General features: G+C 45.2%; 1 protein-coding gene and 1 non-coding gene across 3 annotated transcripts in view; one reads left to right on the forward strand and one right to left on the reverse strand.

The window, feature by feature from the left end:
- Positions 1-1,003: 1,003 nt before the first annotated feature.
- On the reverse strand, positions 1,004-1,086 carry trnal-uaa (transfer RNA leucine (anticodon UAA)). Its single transcript has one exon. It is a non-coding gene; the product is annotated as a tRNA-Leu (tRNA).
- A 5,166-nt stretch (positions 1,087-6,252) lies between these two features.
- LOC133121582 (vinculin) overlaps positions 6,253-22,376 on the forward strand; it is a 45,311-nt gene continuing 29,187 nt past the window's right edge. For both annotated transcript variants that reach the window (XM_061230861.1, XM_061230860.1), the window contains exon 1: positions 6,253-6,598. In XM_061230861.1, coding sequence (XP_061086845.1) covers positions 6,431-6,598 — 168 coding nt within the window. In that variant the 5' untranslated portion in view covers positions 6,253-6,430. The remainder of the gene's footprint in view (positions 6,599-22,376) is intronic.

A 22,376-nucleotide genomic window follows, 5' to 3' on the forward strand; every position in this document is an offset into this window, starting at 1 on the left:
GGGAACCGTGTGAGGGAGGAGAAGAGGGTAACAGATCAGCTATCACAGGAATTAAGTCCGGCAGGATGGAAATATTATCCCAGCTACCGGAAGGCCAGCAGTGACTTAATACAATGGAGATTTCAGGCAAAGGCCTGGGGGTATGAGTCAATCTGTAGGACCCCATCTGAATCATGCAGCTGCGTTGTCGTATCTTTCACTGGAGGTTCCCTCTGCATCCACCAGGCTTTTTCCAGTTGGTCTAATTTTATGCGTAATCAAATCCATTTTCTCAGAGGTAATTATTCAGAATAGGACAGCTGTTCTAAAATGAAAGGGAAAAAAATCATCTTCAAAAACGATTTGGGGTTTAGAGACATGTGCCTAAAGCACTGGATAGAGACTTCATCTGTTGTGCTTTTTTTGTCTTCAACTTTAAATAACATTACTGATGTGATGTGAGAAGTTTTTTATCTTTAATTTTCTGGTTTTTCTCCCAGATTTGGAAGACTTTACATTATTGGCATTTGGCAGACGCTCTTATCCAGAGCGACATACAGTTGATTAGATTAAGCAAGAGACAATCCTCCCCTGGAGCACTGCTCCAGGGGAGGGTTAAGGGCCTTGCTGAAGGGTCCAACGGCTGTGCGGATCTTATTGTGGCTACACTGGGATTAGAACTACCAACCTTGCGTGTGCCGGTCATGTACCTTAATCACTACGCTACAGGTCGCCCAAAAAGTGTCCTTCCCACTCCCAAACCAGGAGTCGAACCGAGGCCGCCTGGGAGAAAAGCAGTCATTCTAGACCAGTGCTAATGAACTCCACCTCCAGGCATTTGCTTCATGTGTGCACGACACCACCTGACTTCACTACTTATTTTACGTGGTTGGGTCAAATAATGGAATTAGAGAAATTAGGTGGTCTAGCGGAAGGTTGAAGCAAATGCCTGCAAACACTGCGGCCCACAGGATGTGGAGTTGGGGAGCGCTGCCTTAGACCATATGGGAAGTCATAAAGAGATTACCAGGAGTGGGGTTCGAACCCACGTGGGCATACACCCATTGGATCTTAAGTCCAACGCCTTAACCACTCGGCCATCCTGGTAGAGACACAGGCACACACACCCTATGAAAATAAATCCTTTCACCATGGATGAGACTGTGGCCGTGTTAGGACTGGGCTGGAGCATCACTTCACTAAGAACAAATACCTCATCCACATATACCACTCAGGAGCTAATATTTTCTTCATTTCACCAGCCACGGAATGTCCAATGCGTAACATAAGACACAGAATCGTTAATTATTTATTCAAATGGAAATATAACTGGAATGACCCCAGGGTTCAAGCTGTAGTATATACATATAATACTGCTTGTATCATATGTATAGCTTGTACAATATATATTGTTTGCATATATTACTGTATGCAAACAACTGCTGGCAGTGAGATTTTTATTTATTTGATTCATGATGTTCCCCAAAAAAAGTATGGTGAAAAATATTTCAACATACTTATCCCTGGTTATGCGTATGCACTTTGCACTTTGTTGTACGTCGCTCCGAATAAGAGTATCTGCCAAATGTCACTAATGTAATGTAATGCAATGATAGTGTGACTTCTCCAGTCTTGTGTAAAATCCATCATCTTTCTTTGTGTTGTATGTAATATATTGGGCAAAAAGGGGGCGCTATTTGCTTATTTTAAACACAGCAAGAAAAGCAAGCCACCAGAAATAAGTCAGTATTTAAAATCTTTCAAGAGTAATTGCACTCGTTTCAGCCTGGCTCCACCTTCTGCACAATTTTGAAAAATGTGTTCTGGGGTGAATAGAGTAGGTGTCCATTGCATTTGCATAAAGTACGTGCAAACCAAATTTCAAAACTGGGAACAGTTAAAGGAACAGAGACTTCTCGTGTTCCTCTATCTGAAATGTGTTCAGAGAGAGATGTTGAATGTGGGCATCTTTAGAATGCAACATTTCAAAGAACTTGACAGTCTCAGTTGTGATTGGGTGAAATTATGTCTTCATACATTCTCCAGGGGAATGACATCTATGGTATTGCAGCTAACATCCCAGCATAGAACATGGTGTAAGAAATATCTGACTAGTTCTGTGTTCCATCACTATTAATAATTCTGCAACACATATCAGGCTCTAAAATGGATAAAGATGAGATTCCTGAGACCAGCTGTGTGACCACCCACCTTGGACCGGCACAGTAAACATTCCAGAGTCCCTCCGAGAAGGTCAGAAGGAGCTGTTAGCTCAGAGCTATTAGACAAGGGCAAACAGCAGCAGCAAGCCTTCAGTGTTTGAGCAGACTGATCAGTGTGTGTGTGTGTGTGTGTATAAAGTCATGTTGAAAGAGGTGTAAGACATGCAGTGTGTTCTGTTCACAGACTAACCACACCTTGAATTACCTGTACTAGACAGTCATCATGTCGTTTGCCCTCAAATTAAGGTTAATTTCATAATGCTTGTATATTATAAATACTGTAATTCTTTCTCTTTTAAGGCACGAGACCAACCACGGCCTGGGATCATTCAGGCCACTTTAGACAGGTGAGTTTTGTTATCTCTGCAGATGCAAGTTCATTTTTTGAGTCGACCAGCGCTATTACTGGACGAAGAACAGGTGAAAAGTGTTGGCTTACCAATCCCCCACACAGAGCGCCTTAGCGTGCATCTTCTCATTTGCATTCTACAAGCGTGGCTGCTACAGCTGTCTCGGGTGGCATGGCCCAGGGCGTCACTTCAAAACGTGCACAGAATTCTCCTCCATCCTGGTGCCAGAATGTCTTTGAGACCTACAATGTCACAGCCGCACTGCCACATGCAGATAGAAACAGCCTCTACCGTACAATTGGATCAAAATGCATTGTATTACAGAGAAATATATTCCAAGCTTATTTTCTGTGAAGCTTCAACACAACACAACCCGTTCTGTGAATATATATTTTTCATGTTCTTTGACACACAGTAGGGAAAGCATTAATATTTAACTTATCTTGTTTGAAACAAAACTATGATTTAGACAGCCAAAAAAGTTAAAAGGCCTGTCAATAAGATTTTCACTTTTTCACTAGGTTTTCACTTTTGGAAAACCATATAAGCCCGGCCACAAGATCACTGAAAGGCAATGTAGACTTTCATCAGCTTCACTCCAGCCAGAAGTTCCCTTTTTATGGTTATGGTCTCGTGATGTGGGAGGGACACTAGCATTATATCGGTTAGAGAAAGGGCTTCCAGTCTGAGCCTGTTACAGTGGTCTGTATCTTTGTATGTTTCGTATCCCAATAATGTTCCTAGAGAGCGTAAATATGTTTAATCTCAATTCCCATAAATGTTTGAAATTCTAAAAAGCAATATACATTTTAAGTGCTCAAAAGAGAACATAGATTTAAAAAATATCTTCTTCTTTTTTTTTTTTTTTGTTACGCCCTTCAATGTACCAGAAATAAACTGAAGAGAAAATGGCAAATTTGTAATCAATTGGGAAAAACTGGTACACACACACTTCAATATGCAGGAGGATATTTTGAGGATCCATTTTTAGGAAGTGTGGTGAGGACGTCTCGACACGCTTAAAATAGTACATTTGCATATTTTGAAAAATCACATCATTTACAATGAAGTGCTACAACAGAAGTACTCCACCAGGCCCCCAGTGTTTACAAAAACATTCCTACAGAAAGACTGCCTCAATTCTTTCTTTTTGAACTCTTCCTTATTTGGAATAGGGCTGCTACATTGTAATCTCTTGAGAGAAGCGATGTGAATTCCACTTTGGTCTGGTTAGGAGGATTTTTTTTCTGCCAGTGTTATTATTTCAGAGTTTTGGGGGGGGAAAGGAATCTGAAATATTTAGTACTCTTTTCAGGCTCTTGGCGCAGACAGGCCATCTCAATATTGCGGGCGGAATTTGTTAAGAATTGAGAAAATGATTAAATGGCACTGTAAGTCAGTGGTACTGCAGGCATCGTGGTATTTTTACGGAGCATTGTCCCACACGTCATGCTTTCACTTTCACACTATTAACTTGTGGACACAGGGTTGCTATGGGACATGCTATATAAAAATGAAACGAAAATGAAACGTAAATTCAGGAACAGATAAACTGTAACAAAACAAAAGTCAAGGCATCCGTTTAAAAATCAAGGCATCCATTTGAGCAAGTTCACAATGTTTTCGCCATTGCCTTCCAACTAGTAGTTCCTGCAGTAAATACGTACATTATTATGTATTTAATAGTGAAACTTTCAGCACCAAGGCTGTAATCTTTTTCTGCTTCTCACACAACAGAATACGGCTCTGCTTCCCTTGCTGCTGCACTGATTCTCCTCTGGCCGGAGATCTGGGACTGGCATAACCACATGTTCAGTCAGAGAGAAGCTGCGCTTTTTCCATAATTGGACGTAAGGTCATAATAGGGCGACTCATCACACCCCCGCAACTGCCAAAATGGTAGATCATCTGAGCGCCGACTTTTACTACTACAGTAAGTCACACAATAGAAGCAACACACTTTTACAGTAGCCGCCAAATCCCCTCATACTCTAATTGAGCATATTACTAAAGAATCTGTCGTGTCAATCAAGAGAAGAAAAACTCTGTTGGGTGATAGGTGACACTTTCTCTTTCGAGATGAACACCAGACTTACACCACGCCCCAACACCCTATCTACCACCTCTTCAGACCAAAAGAGCCCCCCCCAGTACCAAGATGCAGAGTGGTTAAGGCATTGGACTCAATCTTCATGACCTCTAGCAGTTAGTATTCCTGATTTTCACCCAGGTGGCCCGGGTTCAACTATGGGAATGTTGTGTTCCGGGCTGCCTGTGACGTAGTGGCTAAGGTACATGAGTGGGACCCGGAAGGTTGGTGGTTCAAGCCCCGGTGTAGCCACAATCTGCACAGATGTTGGACCATTTGAATGAGGCTTTCACCCCATATTGCTCCCTGGGTGGCACATGGCAGCTGTCCACTGCTCCAAAGCAACTAGGATGGGTCAAATACAGAGGAAAAATTGCCCAACAGGGTTCAATAAAGTATATCTTCAATAGCAATGCCTTCAGGATCAGAGGGTTTGAATGCTAATGCATTTTAACTCAATATCTGTCACCCATCACTCATTTTAACGGAAACAGCAAGTTGACATTGCAGTATAGATTTTTCAAAAATGCATGAGTCACTTTCTCACATGTTCAGTTCAGTCCAGGTCAGCCTATATCCTAAATACAAGCTTGCATTTACTGTAACTGTAACAGAATCCATGGCTGTTCCTTGTTTAAACATGGCCTTGACTGAGACACGCAGAGGCACTTGCACCTGGGACTTATGCACACAGCCAGTGTGTCATGTTTCAGTGGTTCTTTGGAAGTTACGCTGATGGAAATCATCGTGTTTGCAAATAAGGGATTGCAGAGAGAAGCAAGGAGTATGTGTGCCCGCGCACAACACACACTCATCTTGGCATAAGACAAGTTCTCGCCTACATTCATGTGTTACTGAATCTACGGTCCTACTCTTAATCGGAAGAAATGGGCACTCTCTATTTATTCATACAAATACAGACATTTCATACTGAAATAATTTAAGAGTGAAATCATCTGAGGATGTCTTTGTGTTGGATCTGCTATATTTTGATAGAATCGAGTGCATTTGAGGAAAACTAATTGTGACGATATTGTAGACTATATCGCATTTAGGCTATAACAACAGATGAAGCCTGTTTAAGTAGACTACTGTAATCATATTATTTGTCCTGCCATGTTTAAAAATTCTCACCCTGTCATTTAAAGCGTATTAAGATACTGGGGAAAGTTATTCCCTACATCTGCCATGCCTTTGTTCTTATAGCTTCAAAGCTATATCCGTATATGCAGTGATTTAACTTAAAAGCTAACTACACTCTCTATTCGCCTGGAGTCACAGCCTCAATTGCCGCACTTGTTTCTGTCAAAAAGTGTGCGTCACTGCAAATCAGTTTGTTCCTCTTTGCTCACTGGAATCCTCACTTCCCAACAGCAGGTCCAATATTTTCCTTTTTAGGGCATGAGAATGCATTACGTAATTTGGGAAGAGCTCACTTCTCTAGCAAACTCGAATGAAAGGTAGGGCGAGGTACCCGGGAATGAGAGTAGCGCTGACGCGCACCAATCAGCTCCGCGTTTCCATGCGAAAGAGAGTTCCCCTATTGGCTAGAGGGCGGCGATTGAATTTCTCAACGTTTGGGTTGCTCACTCCCTACTAAACTACGGTCGAGTCTCACTGTAGACGGTCGGAGGAGGAGTGAGGCTTGTAGTTTTCTCTGAAAGTGAAATTGTCCGGGATAGGCATTCGGACTTTTTCGATATCTGAAAAAGAAAATAGATATAGCATAAAACTATCTTCGGGTAGCCACATTTTTTCTCTCTCTTGGTGAACGGAATTAAGTTTTCAACATGCCGGTTTTCCACACGAAGACGATAGAGAGTATCCTGGAGCCAGTGGCTCAGCAGATATCTCACTTAGTGATCATGCATGAAGAAGGTGAGGTTGACGGTAAAGCGATTCCAGATCTCACCGGACCCGTGGCAGCAGTTCAGTCTGCTGTTAGCAACCTCGTGAGGGTGAGTGCGTGGAGATAAAAGTTTCAGTGGTTGCAATTGCAACCCTCTGATTACCTGTCGCTAACCCCATGTAGTTGACCAGTTGCCTCACGTCCTCAATTTTTATAATACGTAGAAACATTTGTTTACTGGCCAGCAACGATATGCACTTGGATATTTTGATGCACATTGTTTTGCGTTCCAGTTGGCTAATAAGGACAGTTTGTGAGGGGAAATAACTTTGCGAGCTCCATAAGTAGTAAGGGAGTGACGTTTTTTCTTTGTAAAGATGCCCTGCCCCTTCCTTGGTTAGGGGATGGGCAACTGAAGGCTTGCAGTTATCATTTGTCATCAGTGCTCATCTTAAAATGAACATGGACTTCCACTTGCTGTTACCGAAATTGTAATTCCTCTCCTGATTTAACTGAATCTTAGTTAATACCGGAGTCTATTTTAGTTTAAAACCTATGGGCATCTTAAAAGACCTTGATCCAACCTTTGGAACTGACTCTGTTTTCGCAACCATCGCATTAATGGAACGGTTCTGATTCATGTAACTAACTTGAGTGCATGTTTCAAGTCAAACGATGAAGGATTGAAGGAGACCACACACGGGGGACTTTCTGTGCATTGCTATTTGAGAGATAACAGGATATAACTGCTTAAATGTTTTTAAACTATTCCTCTTAACGGTGTAGTCCTAAGAAAAAATATCTACCTTAATCAAATGTAAAGTGGTCGTACATCTTTGGATAGAAGCATTATGTTGTCATAAGAAAAAGAAAACATCTTTGAAGCATCTAGTTTCAGACTTGGTCACTGGAGAAGTGTAGCAAACGTCTTCACAATTATAACTATGTTGGGAATTTTTATTGATTGCAACAGCCATTCCCTGTCTGTATACGGTTGCTTGCACGTAAATTAACATTAGTGTCTTCGCTTACATTAGTACCGCACATAATAGTTACTGGGGGAATGCAAGATGTGTGTGACACAATATGCCACAGCAATCCACTCTTCTCAGTCTGGTTGTTCTGCTGCTGTTTCTCATCATCTCATCATCTCATCATGCTGTTTTTAGCATTAAAAGTGTAATGTAGCCTAAAACATCCTGGTTGAACTAGGATATTCGCTAATTGGAAAGAGTGGTGTTGCTGTTGTTTATCTTTTAAAACTCTTTTATGCTGAAGTGAAGGCATATAGAGGAATCTTGGTTTGAAGTAAGTACTGGTTGGGCTTTAAGTGAGAGACACGGAGAGACACTAAATAAACAGGATGTGAAACGCAGAGGGGGCTGAAGGATCTCCTCCAGGTCCCAGAGGGCAGATTGGAGTTCCAGAATGTCCATGGCAGGACAGGGCTTTTAGCTGCTAAGAATACTCTTATCCTCCCCTTTCAGAAGCACTAGGCCTGTTCGCACTGGGATAGTTTTCACACACACACACCCCCCCCCCCCCCCCAGCTGGGCCTATCTATCCCCTGCACACTCATTACATGTAGCTGTGCCCTTCGCAATAATGTAATGAAATGTAGGCTAATGTGAATCTGCCAGTCCAGAAGGTTTGCAGACATTGCCCCGGACTGGAACCACCCCCTGGGGACTGTTTAGTTTGTTCGGCTTCTTGACCACTGTTTTGAAGTCATGGTCTTGGTAAACAAGCTGAAAAGGCAAAAGGGAAAATGAAAAAAAAGAACATTTCTGGAATTTAATTATATTTTCTCAAAGTAAATGGAATACCTTGCAAATGAAATGTTGCACTCTGTATTTTTAACATTTTCATGGCTTGGCTCAGGTTTGCCGCTCATTATTTAGAAGTCGTTTTCAATGTGACCCACCTGGGTGTGACATCACTTCCCTAAAGGTGCACCTGTATGGGTGCAACATTCATGTGTGGAAGGTTACAGGAGGCAAGGTATCCGGTGGGAACCCCTTGAGAAAAACTAGTTCTGTCTGACTAGGACTGAAGCATGTGAGGTGACTTTCATTTAGCCCCAGATGAAGCATCCGAGAGTCGAGCAAACTGCAGAAGTACACCGTCTAGTCCCCACAAATCCAGTGTTTTCGTCTGGCGAGTGCAGTGTGTGGGAGCCATGGGAGTAGTATCCTTAGAGAGAAAAAATTGAATCGTTCTATTAGTTATTCGCTTCCTCTTCGACGTTGCGGGTTCGGAAAAGAGAAACGAAACCTACCTGCCTGTCTTCCCAGTATGAACGACGGTCGGGGCGGTTTCTGCGGCTGCGTCCCGGCGATGCAGCGTATGTCCCGAACAGTTGCCGGGGGGTTAATTTTGGATCAGTGGAATGACACCCCCTTGTCCTGACCCGCGAGGCTAGCCTGTTGCAGCGGGAATCCATCCCGGGTCGACTGACGTCCCCCCCCTCGGCCTTTTGTTCGACACGCAGGCTGCTTTTAATAGTGTCCCTGCAGAAGGCCCGACGCAGCGGGGTGCTTTCCTATCCCGCTGCATTGTTCATGGTCCTCCTCCTCCCCCACACTGTAAGGGTTCCCGCATCTCTACTGTGATGCAATGACTGGCGTGAGCTTCATATTGCTGTCTGCTTAGTCCTGTATGTCCCAACACCTTGTTAAAAAAAACAAAAAAAAACACCTTTGCTTCTGTCTTAAACTGGAGGAATGACTTGTCACTTTACCGGAATAAAACAGGAAATGCAAATCCAGATCTTTCAATAGTTTTAAATAAAGTTTTAAGACTATGCAGAATTAGTTATAGGTCTCTCATGCTTTGTGCTGATCTGGATTGGCAAGCTTGTCTTCAACATGAGCTGTGAAAGAAACATGTTTTTCAAATATGAAGTTTCTTCTTGAACATTTTTAATTAAAGACATTTTTTATTAATGGACCATGTTGCTTCCATCTGGCTGTAAAGATGAAATGGAACAACACAATATTGGCCCAATCTTGAGTTTAGTTTAGTCCAGTAGCATTCTTTGTTTAAGGGCTATTAGCCTAACCAATGAAAATGTAGATTTGTTTAGAACTTCTGATATAAATGTCCTGTGGCCTGTATCACAAAGCAGCATTAGCGAGTTCGCTGGATAACTGCACTGAGTACAACTTTGAATAGCTCTTTTTACTTGTCCATGTTGCAGTCGGAGGGTTCCAGATTTTCCTCCGTGCATCCAGCTCTCTCCGTAACCCTGCTTTGTGATACAGACCCCTTGTTTAACAAAGTGGTTTGGTTGGTCAGAGAAGAGGAAGGCCCTTTATGTGATGATGTCCTGTAGTCTGAGGCAGTTGAGTGAAATGGCCGAGTATTTAAGACTCCTAGGCCTGTGCTATCAGAGGAACCATCACATTCTCCCCTCCCCACTGGCACTGATGAGCAGTTCCTGCTGAAATGATTTCCTGTTGCCCCTAGAAACGGCATGTCCCTGTTGGGTTTTTTTTGGAGTCGGGGGACGGACTGTAAAACACTCTTTCTTTTTTTTTTTTAGTGAGTACGCTAAAGAGTAAGGGCTTCTCCTTTTAAGTTGAGGTGGAAATTGTGAATTTTAACATGCGCCTTCGCCTCACTCTGGTCTGCTGAATGAACTCCATTTCAACTGATGGCAGTATTTCTTGAATTCTTTGTCTGGCTCGTAATCGCTGCTGCTTCCCTCGTGAAGGAGAGCGAGCTCCCTCCAGCCCGTTTGCCGTAACTCATGCGGCTCTGGCTGGGAATCCATCGAGCGGCCCTTTCTCTGGACAGAAACAGTCCCTGGACCGTTTCCATGCCCCTGCAAAATGTGGCTACCGTCTGCCACAAGGCCCATAATTCTCCAGTGCTTTGTGTCACATTGAGCATTTGCATATCAGCTTTGACGCCATTTCCAGAGGAAATCTGGACGCAAAATGATGGTGCTTGATTTAAGTTTGGGGACATGTTTTCATCAGTAAGTTCAGGCGGCCTGCTCTTGGATCTGGCCCTGATCTTTAAATGGGGACTAATGCGCTTTTTTATTTTAATTACATTTTAACTTTCAAAGTTTCCCTCAAAACAGCTCGTCTTGGCAGACCTTGGCCGAGCAGTGCATTAATTCGAGAGTTCGGAAAAGACATCGGGCTCAACAACTTTTCACTTCCGCTTTTTAGCAAAAGTAGAGCTTTTTTGGGACGTTGGGGCATTGTTATTACCCTGTATTGAGAGACTGGAGTGTAATGGAGGATTCTCTGGGACCAGTTGAAGTATGTAGGCAATATCTGCAAACAGGCCGCTCAATGAGCACTCCCCGGCTCTGTTGTGTTGCATTGTGGGAGAATGTGCTTGGGTCCTCTTTTCCTCTGGTAGTCTGTTCAGACCAGAGCCTCTTTGACCTCGGGAAGCAGACCCATTCTGCCAATTGGGAAGTGGCCCAGCAGAATTCCATGAATTCTTGGAGAGAGTGTGTGTGTGTGTGTGTGTGTGTGTGTGTGTGTGTGTGTGTGTGTGTGTGTGTGTGTGTGTGTGTGTCTGTGTGTCTGTGTGTCTGTGTCTGTGTGTCTGTGTGTCTGTGTGGATCGGGACAACATGTGTCCGGACTCTGGAGATGATCTGAATTCAGCGGAAACATAAACATTGAGAAGGGAGCGTTCTGTGTTTGCAGGTGGATAAACGAAACGGGTTGGCCCAACCAATCGAGCAGGGGCAGCCGTGCCCTTTGTCTTATTGATTCACATACAGTCATACTTGGGGCTGTTGGAGTTGTATGTGCACCATACAACATGCATTGTTTTTTTGTTTTTTTTTGTAAAAAAAAAAGAAAAAAAGGAGGAATTCACAATGTGTTTCTGGTTCATCTAAACAAGAATATTTTTAAATGCTGGTCAGAAATGTACTGAACTGTGTGCATTTATTTTTAAGCATTATGAAGAATAAGAGAACTATTCTAAAAATAATAAAATGCGTGTTTATATGTAGATTGAAATAGTGAGTAGTCCCACGAGCAGCCGGCGTGTGTGTGAAAGCTGCAGGGTGAATCACCAGGCAGTGATGTTTGCTCTGCAGGGTTCAGGCAGGTAGTCTGGTCCACCCTTCACACATTGCCTATTATGGACAACGGCTGCTCCGGCTGCAGTGGGGGCTGGGAAGGGAGTGTGAAACGCGCAGGTCTGCGGTCTGTGCGCTCAACCCCACAGCCCTGCTTCATGTAATCTTCAGAAGGGGTTTTTAGACACGCTCGATTTCCCCTGGACTTGCTTTAGCCTGGTCAGCGGGGGGGGGGGGGGGGGGGCGGGGGTGGGGGGGTTGGGCAACGCGGGGGGTCGACCCGATTGGATTTGGGGAAACTCGGGCGTTTCTGCAAAAGAGCCGCTGGGAGCGGAATGGATGAAGCGCACGGCTCCCGCGCTCTGCGGAAAAGCGCAGGGAGGTTATCGATTCCCGTCCCGCTGCCGCGTGCAGAATCGATGCTCACGCTCTCGGGTCCTGCGGTGCATTTACCGCCTGCTTTACCTCATTATTCAGGCCTTCCATACTGCTTTTAACCCTTTGAAGAGTTGGCTTTTCGGAATGTTTTGTTCTGCAAAATTCTAAGTTGGTGTTCTAGAACTCCATTGCTTTCATTTGCCAGCGGTGATTGTGGCGTCGGCATTAGAATGTTTAGTCAAAGACATTCTAATCACATAATTGTGACCTCACACGGGGTTAGAAGGCGGATGGAATGTACCCCAGGGGGAGGTCTGGCCCTGTGTGAGCAGGGAGTGTTCAGCTGAGGCTGTCTCAACTGACCACCAGCCCTCTAACCTGGGTCAGCGCTGGCTGGGCTGCTCTTTGGGATGACGTAATGAGACACACTGCTGAGAAAGGAGGAATCTTTCTATTTTTATTTTGAGGGAAGCATTTGTGCCAAGTGGAGACAGACCTTTTTTTAGTTTTTGGACTGATCCGCAAAAAAATCATGTTCTATCTCAAGCTGTGTATAATAAAGTGTTTTTTTTTCTCACAACCATATTGCTGGATCCAGCACAGAGAGGATTTATTTTTAATCCAAGGAGTTGTGAAACTTTATTTCACTTCGCAGATACAATTTGTACTAATTAAATGTGAGTTAAAATAATTATTTTGTCAATATGCAAGTATTAATTTTCTCCTCATTTGGGATGTCTTTAAAAAAAAATTTTTTTTAAAGATGGAAGTTTCTAGGATCAATAAGCCGGTAATTCTATATAGAATTTGGCTGAGGGAGATTCCTTTTGGTTGTGAAGCAGGTGACAGCTGTACTGTAGTACTGTGGTACCGGTAAGCCCTGCACCAGCCCATTAACACTGCAACAGCAGGGGTAAAGAAAGGCTCAGAGACCATAGATGGCAGGTAAAGGAGCCTCTTGCTTTTTAATGATTACACGAGTGCTTTTGGTGGCTTCCTCTTCTCCATCTTCTGTTCACTCGCCTAAGTGGTGTCATCTGTGGAGATCACCGAGCGGCCAGTACCAGCGGGCCAGCTCCTGGCTCGCTCCGGGGTCTGCATGTCTGTCTGCGTCCGCGGCCAAGTCCCCCCGGACCCACCGGAGGAGACCCCCCCCAGCAAACTGAAACCTTACCCCCCCCCCCCCTCGCGTCTGCGGACGTTCCGCGTGTCACTGTACCCCCGAGTGTGCTTTGGAAAAGTTCCAGCGTCACAGAACCGTGCCGTCACACTGGCCGGTTTGTTTTTAACTGCTGCTATGCGGCTGTGTTGCCCTGTCATATTCAACCCTTTGAAAAACTGTTTTTTTTTTTGGAATGTTCGAGAACTCCATTGCTTTAATTACCAGTAGTGATTATCGCATCAGCATTAGAATCTTCAGAGAAGAACATTCTAAAATTTGTGATCTCTCGAACACAGATCCCGTGTGTTTCTCCTGTTTGCTGGAGAATCGCTGAATGAAATTGGCTAGTTATGAAGGTGTAGAGATGGGAGTGGTGGAATTCTTCTTTTCCCAACTGTGGAACAACGCAGTGATATCCCGACCCATGGCTGTGGGTGGAATTTTCTCTTATCCATTTCCTTGTGTAGGTTAGCAGTCTAATCGCGTATCATGCATGTGCAACCAGACATCATAATAACTGTGAGGCCAGTAGATCTCCAGGAACAGGGTTGATTGCCGCTGGTGTAGGTGTTGCGAACAAGCCGGGTCGATGCCAGAGGTGGCCATGCTAGCACAAGCCGGGTCAATGCCAGAGTGTATGTTAAGGGGTGCTATGCATGGGCCCCACTCTATAGCCAGGTTCCTCACAAGATTTCTTCTTCTTTCTACTACTTCTTTTTTTTCTTCTTGCCAACGGGGTTTTTTTTTAGCCCATGTATTTGCTATTTTGGGGTTTTTGCCCTGTTACTCTGTAAACCATCTTTGTGACAGTCCTCTGTGAAAAGTACTATGCAAATAAAATTGAATTGAATTGAATATAGGCCAGTTCACAAAGGGATTTAATCTGTGCAGGATTAGTAGATGGGCTACCTCTGTGTTGCACTGGCGTTGTCGGAGATTGCCCATTGTGGGGCCAAATAAAGTTTAGTTTGATTGCCTGCAATGTTTCGAGCCTGTGCTGTAATCTAAGAATAACTGTAAGGTCCCGGCACTTAGCAGATTCCGGAATGCGCTGATGTCATGGCTCTTTGTTGTTCCCTCCTGCTTGCAAAGAATTATGGGAAGACATCAAAAATACAAAGAAAGTGTTTGTTTTTACAACGCGCAACCTACTTGCTCCTTGTGAAGCTGTTATGCTGTAATATTGTCTGAGTGTGGGAAATGGAGCTATTGTGAATGATAGAAAAGCAGCTTAAACTTTTAAGAATATCCAAATTCTATTGTAAACATGCGTGCACAGCACTCAAGCAGGAAATGACTACATTCACATAAATGTTGGCCTTATTGTTGCATTACTGGATTTTTCGGGCTGTAGTGTGTTGAGTTCTAGCTTTTAATTTTAATTTTTTATTTATTTTTAAGTCATGACTCATGATCATTTAACTGAATAACCCATTGCATTTAGGCCTATTTGTTTAATCACAGTTTTTCCAAGCAGTGGTTTTTCTTGAGTTTGAGACCTGATAGAGCTGTCTCACTATCTTCACATCGTGTTTCTTGGCTTCAGTCAGCCAGTCAGCGATACGTAGGCGAAGAGGAACTGCTCCAGATTTTGAAGAGCAAATCAGTTGGCGCACATGTGCGAGTGGTGGGCCTCTACCCAAAATGCTACCTGCGTGCTCAGAAGCAGCGGAGTCAGGCTCATCTCCTGTTTGTGGGGCAGGAAGGGTGGGGCTATCTCTGTCTGCTATGAGCCACATCAGTCAACACCGTACAAATGTGGAAGGGGGAACCACCACAAGCCTGGAGAGTGTGCTGAGAGTGTGTTTACCAAAATGTTTTAACATCTTTCAGAACTGGTGTGTGGGACAAAAATGATAAAAGCTTAATGATCGCAGGAAACAAGTATATTCAAGTGAGGCGCTTAAACAGTGTGCAGACAAGAAAATGCTTCCTATTACATGCTGCTGCTGGTTTCCTGTCATCACGCACAGGAAATATATTTCAGACTTTGGACTATAATGTTGTAGTTGTTGATGTAGCTAGTTCAAGCAGGTTTGCACACGTTTGGGTTCTGTAGATAAAACCAACGGGCAAGTCATTCTAACCCTCTGTGGTGAGAGGTCACAATTGTGTCATTTAGAATGTTCCTGGCCGAACATTCTAATGCTGATGTCACAAACAAATGGAGTTCTTAGAGTTTTTAAAAGACTGCTCTTCAAAGGGCTAAGGAATTGGATCAGCTGCTTAGCTGTGTAGAGGGCTGCAAAGGTGAACTCCGCTGAGCTCGACCTTTCCCCACTCCTTACCGCCAAACGCGGCAGAGGTCACTGCTATGGATTGGTGCGGGTGGAGCAGAATCTTCTGGAAGCGGCCGGGTGCCTAACTGGTGCCCCATGGTAGCCTGGCAGAGCAGGGAGGGGAGAGGCGGGCCCGTCGGGAGCTGTGGGGCGTGAGTCGGGGAGGTGCGGAAGCATCCGGAAACCTCTTCTCCTTTTCCACGGCCTCGCCCGTGGCCACAGGTGATTTGTGGTGCCGGTCATCGGGGACAGCTGGCTGGTGTGTGTGTGTGTGTGCGTGTGTGCGTGTGTGCGTGTGTGCGTGTGCGTGCGTGCGTGCGTGCGTGCGTGCGTGCGGGGGCACGGGGGCGCGGGGGCGTGTGTGCGTGTGTGCGTGTGTGCGTGTGTGTGTGTGGATACGTAGTCAGAGCCCTGCATGAGTCAGCGGTGCCTGCTCTGTGTTTCGATTAGCGGAAAGATGACATCAGCGAAGCCTGCTGGGGTCGACGCTCTCCGAGCACTGCACTGGGGAACGACAAATTACACTGAGAGCCTTTGATTTAGTTCAGCTCAAACACTTTTCACTTCTTTCAAGAGCGTCTGAGAGGAGTTCTTTCATACTGGTGTGCATGCACACAGAATAAATCTTTGGGATGATTTTGTCTTTCCACCACTTTATTTGCACAAGCTACATTTTGGTCACTGGTTATTAAATGCAGATGTTTTCTTCCTGCTTTGAATGACCCTGTCATGGCAATGTAGGGGCCTCCTGCTTTTTAATCTCCATTTCTCACCACTTTGTTCTCCTTTCATCTTTATTACGTAGTTTTTTTTCATATTCGTCAAGCTCATTGATTGCATGTTAGGAATGAGAAAGGACTTTAGGGCAGATATGCGAGTCTGTATGGCTGTATTGGGCTTTATGTGCAGGCCTAGCCGTATTGTTGCTCTTCGTAGCGACTGCGTCTTTCTCCGTGGTTTGTGTGAACAGCGGGAAGTGGCCCAGGGTGTGGTTTGTATGCCTCACCACCTGAGATCCACTGTCCGCACTTATCAGACAGTGTGAAAGCCTTAGCGCTGAACAGCTGTCGACCCTGACCGGGCCCGTCACGAGAGCAGCCAGGCTCGTGTTCCCGGGATGAGCTGTACTATGCTCACCGTTCCAGGGTCCAGTTTCATTATAATACTGTTGAACACTCTTCTGTTGCACTGGTTCTTCATTCTGTGAGATACTCTCTTCATTAGGGCTCCCCCGCTAACATTTTTTCCAAGGAAAAACCACACCAATTCATCCCATTTAGTAGATGTGTTTCTAAGTTGTTTTCCCAGTTAGTACGTACCAAAGTGGGAGCACTATAGAACCTTGTTCTTCCAGGAGTTTACAGTGAGAGAACGGTCAGTGTGAGCTCTGTAGAACCTTGTTCTTCCAGCAGTTTACAGTGCGAGAATGGTCAGTGGGAGCTCTGTAGAACCTTGTTCTTCCAGGAGTTTGCAGTGAGAGAACGGTCAGTGGGAGCTCTGTAGAACCTTGTTCTTCCAGGAGTTTGCAGTGAGAGAACGGTCAGGGGGAGCTCTGTAGAACCTTGTTCTTCCAGGAGTTTGCAGTGAGAGAATGGTCAGTGGGGTGCTTTTTGGCCTGTTGCTAGTAGAACCCCCCAGCCTTTTATGGACCCATTACTCGCACTGCCTTCCTATAAAAGGAGACGCTGTGGAGTTTTGTCTCCTTGCTCTGGGTTGTGTAACCACAGAAACGCACCATTAGACAGCGCGGTAAACATGGGCCTCATGCCTGAACCGCGTTTATGCTAGATGCCGTCGATTAGAGCGGGCAGAGACTCGTAGCGGTAGACTGTGTTGGGCGAGGAAGACGCCGTCAGTTAGAGCGAGCGGCTACTCTCCTAACGGGACTGTGTTGGGCGAGGAATGCATCCGCAAAGGATATAGAGCAGCTAAGTATGGCGGATGTCTGAAGACCCCGGGATTTCCTGAAGAGCTGGGGTCGATGCAAGTATTCATACACTCTGAATAGTGCTGAGGGTGCAGCCTGTAACCTAGAGGTTGAGGTATATGACTACGACCCAGAAGGTTGTGGTTCAAGCCACGATAAGATCGACACAGCTGCTGGGTCCTTGAGCAAGGCCCTTATTTGGGGGATTTTCGCCTGCTGAGTCAAGTCAAATCAACTATTTACATTTACTTTTTTGTCATTTAGCAGACGCTTTTAATCCAAAGTGACTTACAAGTGCATAGGTTCTTCACAAGTTAAAGCATCACATTCATAACTAGTAAAATACACATGAAGTGTTGTTCTAAACATATAGTCATCATAAGTGCAATTTTATTTAGTTATTTATTTATTTATTTATTTTTTATATTATTTTGGGGGGGGTTTAGACAAGAGGGAAAGGGATATCAGAAAGGGGGGCAGGGGAAATCAGGAGGGAGGACTAAGGTACAGTTTGAAAAGGTGTGTTTTTAGTCTGCGTCAAAATAGGGGGAGGGATTCTGCTGTCCTGACAGTGGTAGGCAAGTCATTCCACCACTGAGGAACCAGAACGGAAAATGGGCGTGAACGTGCAGCTCGACCGCCAGGTGCTCATAGAGAGGGAACCATAAGGCGACCAGAGCTGGCAGACCGGAGTGGTCTAGCTGGGGAGTAAGGAGTGATTAAGGATTGTATGTAAGGTGGGGCAGTCCCCTTAGCAGCCTGAAATGCCAACACTAGGGCCTTGAATCGGAGTCGCTTTGGATAAAAGCGTCACCTAAATGACAAATTATCAAATCATTAGATGGAACATACGCTCCAGTGTTGTAATCACTCTGACAAGTCCGTAAGATGTAATTTCTTTCTGTCCGTTTTGATGATTGTTCTCTGGTGAGAAGGACAGGAGTAACCGCTGTCTGTGGGAACTGGAAGTGCTGGGTGCTGTAATGCTGAAATGTGAGAACAGGGGTGTGTGTGACTGTGGCAATGTAAATGCGCTGAACTGGTTGAGCAGCCTTTCCTGTGTGCAGGGCTAAACGCAGAGAAGCGCTTTATCGTACCGTTACCGTTTTGATAAATGGTCTGAAATGGGTGTGACATGGCTCAGGCTGTAAGAGCAGTCGTCTGGCAGTCGGAAGGTTGCCGGTTTGATCCCCCGCCCGGGCTGTGTCGAAGCATCCCTGAGCAATGCTCCTGACAAGCTGGTCGGTGTGTGAGTGTGTGTATGAATGGGTGAATGAGCAGCATCAATTGTACAGCGCTTTGGATAAAGGCGCTATATAAATGCCAACCATGAAATGGCAGCCGTTGGCAGAGCTGGTGTACCACAAAACCAGCAGCTGGACGGGTTTGCACTGACAACTGAATAAGGCCTCCTGCCCTGCATTGCACTATATAATCACATTATGCAAGGGCACTATATAATCACACAATAATGACAGCATATAGTTTACTTATTTCTGTGTTTGTTCTGCTGTCACTCTGCTTTTTATTTGAATTTGTACATTTTTTATTTCTGTTGAATTACATCTGGAACGTCTTTCTTTGGCCTGGCTGTCTTATGTCATTGCTGTGTTATTTTGTTGCTGGAACGTGTTTAACTAGCTTATTTTGTGAGGGTGCTAGCAACAGCCATTCCATTGCTGCATCAGAAGGGTTACTGCAGGCATGTAGAGGAAGCTCAATCCAGGCTAATTACCCATGCTTTTCTACCTCCAGTGTTCATATACAGTACAGTTCTTAAATATTTGTACAGTGACACATTTATCGTTTTTTATTTTCGCTCTGTACTGCAGTATATCTTATTTGTGGTCAGATGGTGAATGTGAGGTTAAAGGTCAGACAGCTTTAATTTGACGGTGATTGACATCTATATCGGGTGAACCGTGTAGGAATTACAACCCCTTTTTAGATGTGTAGAAGTGGAGAAATGCTGCTAAAAGCTGTTCCACATTTGTCTGGGCAGGGTGTCTGTCTGCTCCTTTCAGCTTGAAGAGGCTCTTTCTCCTCGGCTGAGAGTATGTGGACAAAGGCTGGCTGTTCTGTGGGGCCTGGGGCCTTATCGGCAGGGCTGCATCCGTCTCTGTGCCACTGGCAGCCGGCCGGAGGAGTGGAAACTTTTCCGTGGCGGCGAGTGGAGACATCTGTCCACGTGTCCGAGGAGCTGGCTGGCCTTTAGCGTAGCATTAGCACTGCATATGGCAGCCAGCCTTTAGCGTAGCATTAGCGCAGTATGTGGTGGCTGGCGTTTAGCATAGCATTAGCGCAGTATGTGGTGGCTGGCCTTTAGCGTAGCATTAGCAGAGCATATGGCAGCCGGCCTTTAATGTAGCATTAGCGCTGTATGTGGTGGCTAGCCTTTAGCGTAGCATTAGTACGGCATCTGGTGGCTAACCTTTGGCATAGCATTAGCATTAGTGCGGCACGTTTTTGGCCGGCGCCGCTTTAAAAAAGGATGGAACCGATGACTCATCTTCCAGCCATTCTCGTTTGCTGGGGTCTTGGCCTGTCCCATCTCACTCAGTGGGGGAGGGGGAGAGTGGCAGAGTGGAGTCAGAGAGGGGCTTGGGTCAGCGTTCCCCCTCAACAACAGCAGTACTGGAGACCCCGCTCTATATTTAAAGCAGTTAATTTAGGTCAGGGCCAGTGTGAGAGAGAGGTCTTTGTGTTTTCTGTTTGGGACCAACTTGGGTCAAATCTAATGCCTTCCAGGGGAAGAACCCATTTTTGGGTGACAACATGAATGTAGGACATAAAAAGCCGGCTGGCTGTGTAATGCTCTTATTCTGACTGTATAATAAGACGCTTACCATATGTTCTCCATATAGCTCACCGACTGTATAACCAACCAAAAAAGCCACTGTCCTTATACATTTTTACAGGTTTATATGCATCCAATCATTTGTAAGGACCATTGGTTATTGTCTGGTGTACATAAACAGTGTAGTTGAATATCAGGCTTTGCAACAAAATTTCACAATAGTTTTCTGTACTCAAGTTAGCTCACAAATTCAGCCCTGCATCACACTGACAAGACCGAGAGAAGACTTTTATTCCCTGAAAATGAAATCCCCCAGACGCTAAATTTAAACAAAGCCAGGAACTGGTCATATGGAACGCGTTATTTCAGCCGGCCACAGAGGGAACTGGCTCTGCTCCAACATGGAGAGACGCTCCTGTACTTTGAGTACTCCGATGCTGGAAGACGCATGAATCACTGGGAAAAACGTGTAATTCTGTGTACCATTACAGGCCTTTTCAGGCCCAAGTCTCTGAGGAGACTTTCCCTTTCTTTGAAGAGTGGAGCCAAGTCAAGCCAAGTCTTAAGAATAGAATATGTTGTTGCGAGATTTGTTTCGCAGCTTGAATGGGAGTCGGAGAGAGCGCTGTGGATGCTGGGTTGCTCGGTGAGAGCTGAACTCTCGTGTGTAATTTTGGCTTTTGGAGAGCGAGAGCCCTGCTGGGCGCTGTGTGCAGCCGTGGGCACGCCGGAGGTCTGCCGGAGCCGTCCGTAAACTCGCTGTGACCTTAAACCGGATATCTGTTCTGAGGAGCTCCCAGTAACAAACCTGGACCTTTGGGGAAATTCCTTAAGAAAACAGCACGATTACATCAAGAAGTTCAAACAAGACTCCTGACACGGCTTTATGTTTAGCCTGACGAAGCTACTTCTTTTTAAAAAAGGCCTGATTTCCATTTGACAGAATTCCATTTATTTTTATATTCATTATACAGTTACAGTTTGTTTTCATGCACTTGTCGACTTCTCGGTCTAAATTGTAAAAAACCAAAAAACAAAAAAAAACATGCGGACACATTCAGCAGTAACTTATTTTTACCTAGCTACACCTCTTTCAGCTGTGTAAAATACAAATGCTTCCTGTCTGTGTGCTGCCATTAGCGCTGTGGCTGATAGCTGATAGCGAGTACAGACCAGTGTGAGAAATTAGTCAATAAAGTTGAGCTTCCTCCATGCTGTAGGTGAATGTCAATCGATATGCACCCTCCCCGCCCCCTTTATTTTATTGGTGAAAACAATCGATCAGTGCTCAAGGGCACCAGTCCCTGTGGAGTGATTTATGCAGCCTTAACCTTTTTTGTTCGCATTAAAATGCTCCGTTCCTTTTAAATGCCAACTACATTTCGCATTCTAACTCCGAAGGTCAGCGCTGTAATTCTGTCAGTGTCAGTGATGCTATGATCGAGGGAAAGTTGCGCTTGATTAATTCTTTAAGGTTGAAGTGGTGGCATTGGAATGCATTTGTGCCAGTTTTGCCTGACAGGGCCCAGAAGCAGGATCCGGTCACTGTGGTAGTGATGGTTGGAGAATTTCAGGGTCTTAAAACTGGTGTTTCTTTTATACAGTCCACAGTGTAAATGGTATTGTCTGTTAATACAGATTGTCTGCTGTGGATACCTCATTTTACGCTCTGTTGAGCAGCGGCAGAGGAGGAAACCGCAGGCCCCCGTGGTCCCGGCGAGCGCTCAGGAAATCCGTGTAACTTCCTGTGTCCGGTCCACTCGCTGACCGCTGAACTACAATAAAAGGTAGCGAGGAGTTTTGCCCTGGCCTCTCACAGAGCAGATAGGAGACGTGATAAACAGGTGATGCGTTGTCACCATGCCAACGGGAACAAAGGGCTCTGATCCCAAACGGCTGGTTTTGTCCCTGTCCTCAAAGGGCTCTGATCCCAAACGGCTGGTTTTGTCCCTGTCCTCACAGGGCTCAGATCCCAAACGGCCGGTTTTGTCCCTGTCCTCAAAGGGCTCTGATCCCAATGGGCTGGTTTTGTCCCTGTCCTGAAAGTGCTCTGATCCCAAACGGCCGGTTTTGTCCCTGTGCACAAAGGGCCCTGATCCCAAAGGGCCAGTTTTGTCCCTTTCCTCAAAGAGCTGTGATCCCAATCAGCCGGTTTTGTCCCTGTCCTCAAAGGGCTGTGATCCCAATCAGCCGGTTTTGTCCCTGTCCTCAAAGGGCAGTGATCCCAATCAGCCGGTTTTGTCCGTGCTGCATTTCCAATCTCATTATGGAATACCTATCCTATCTCGC

This window comes from Conger conger, chromosome 2 (assembly GCF_963514075.1).
Source record: "Conger conger chromosome 2, fConCon1.1, whole genome shotgun sequence".
Lineage (NCBI taxonomy): Eukaryota > Metazoa > Chordata > Actinopteri > Anguilliformes > Congridae > Conger > Conger conger.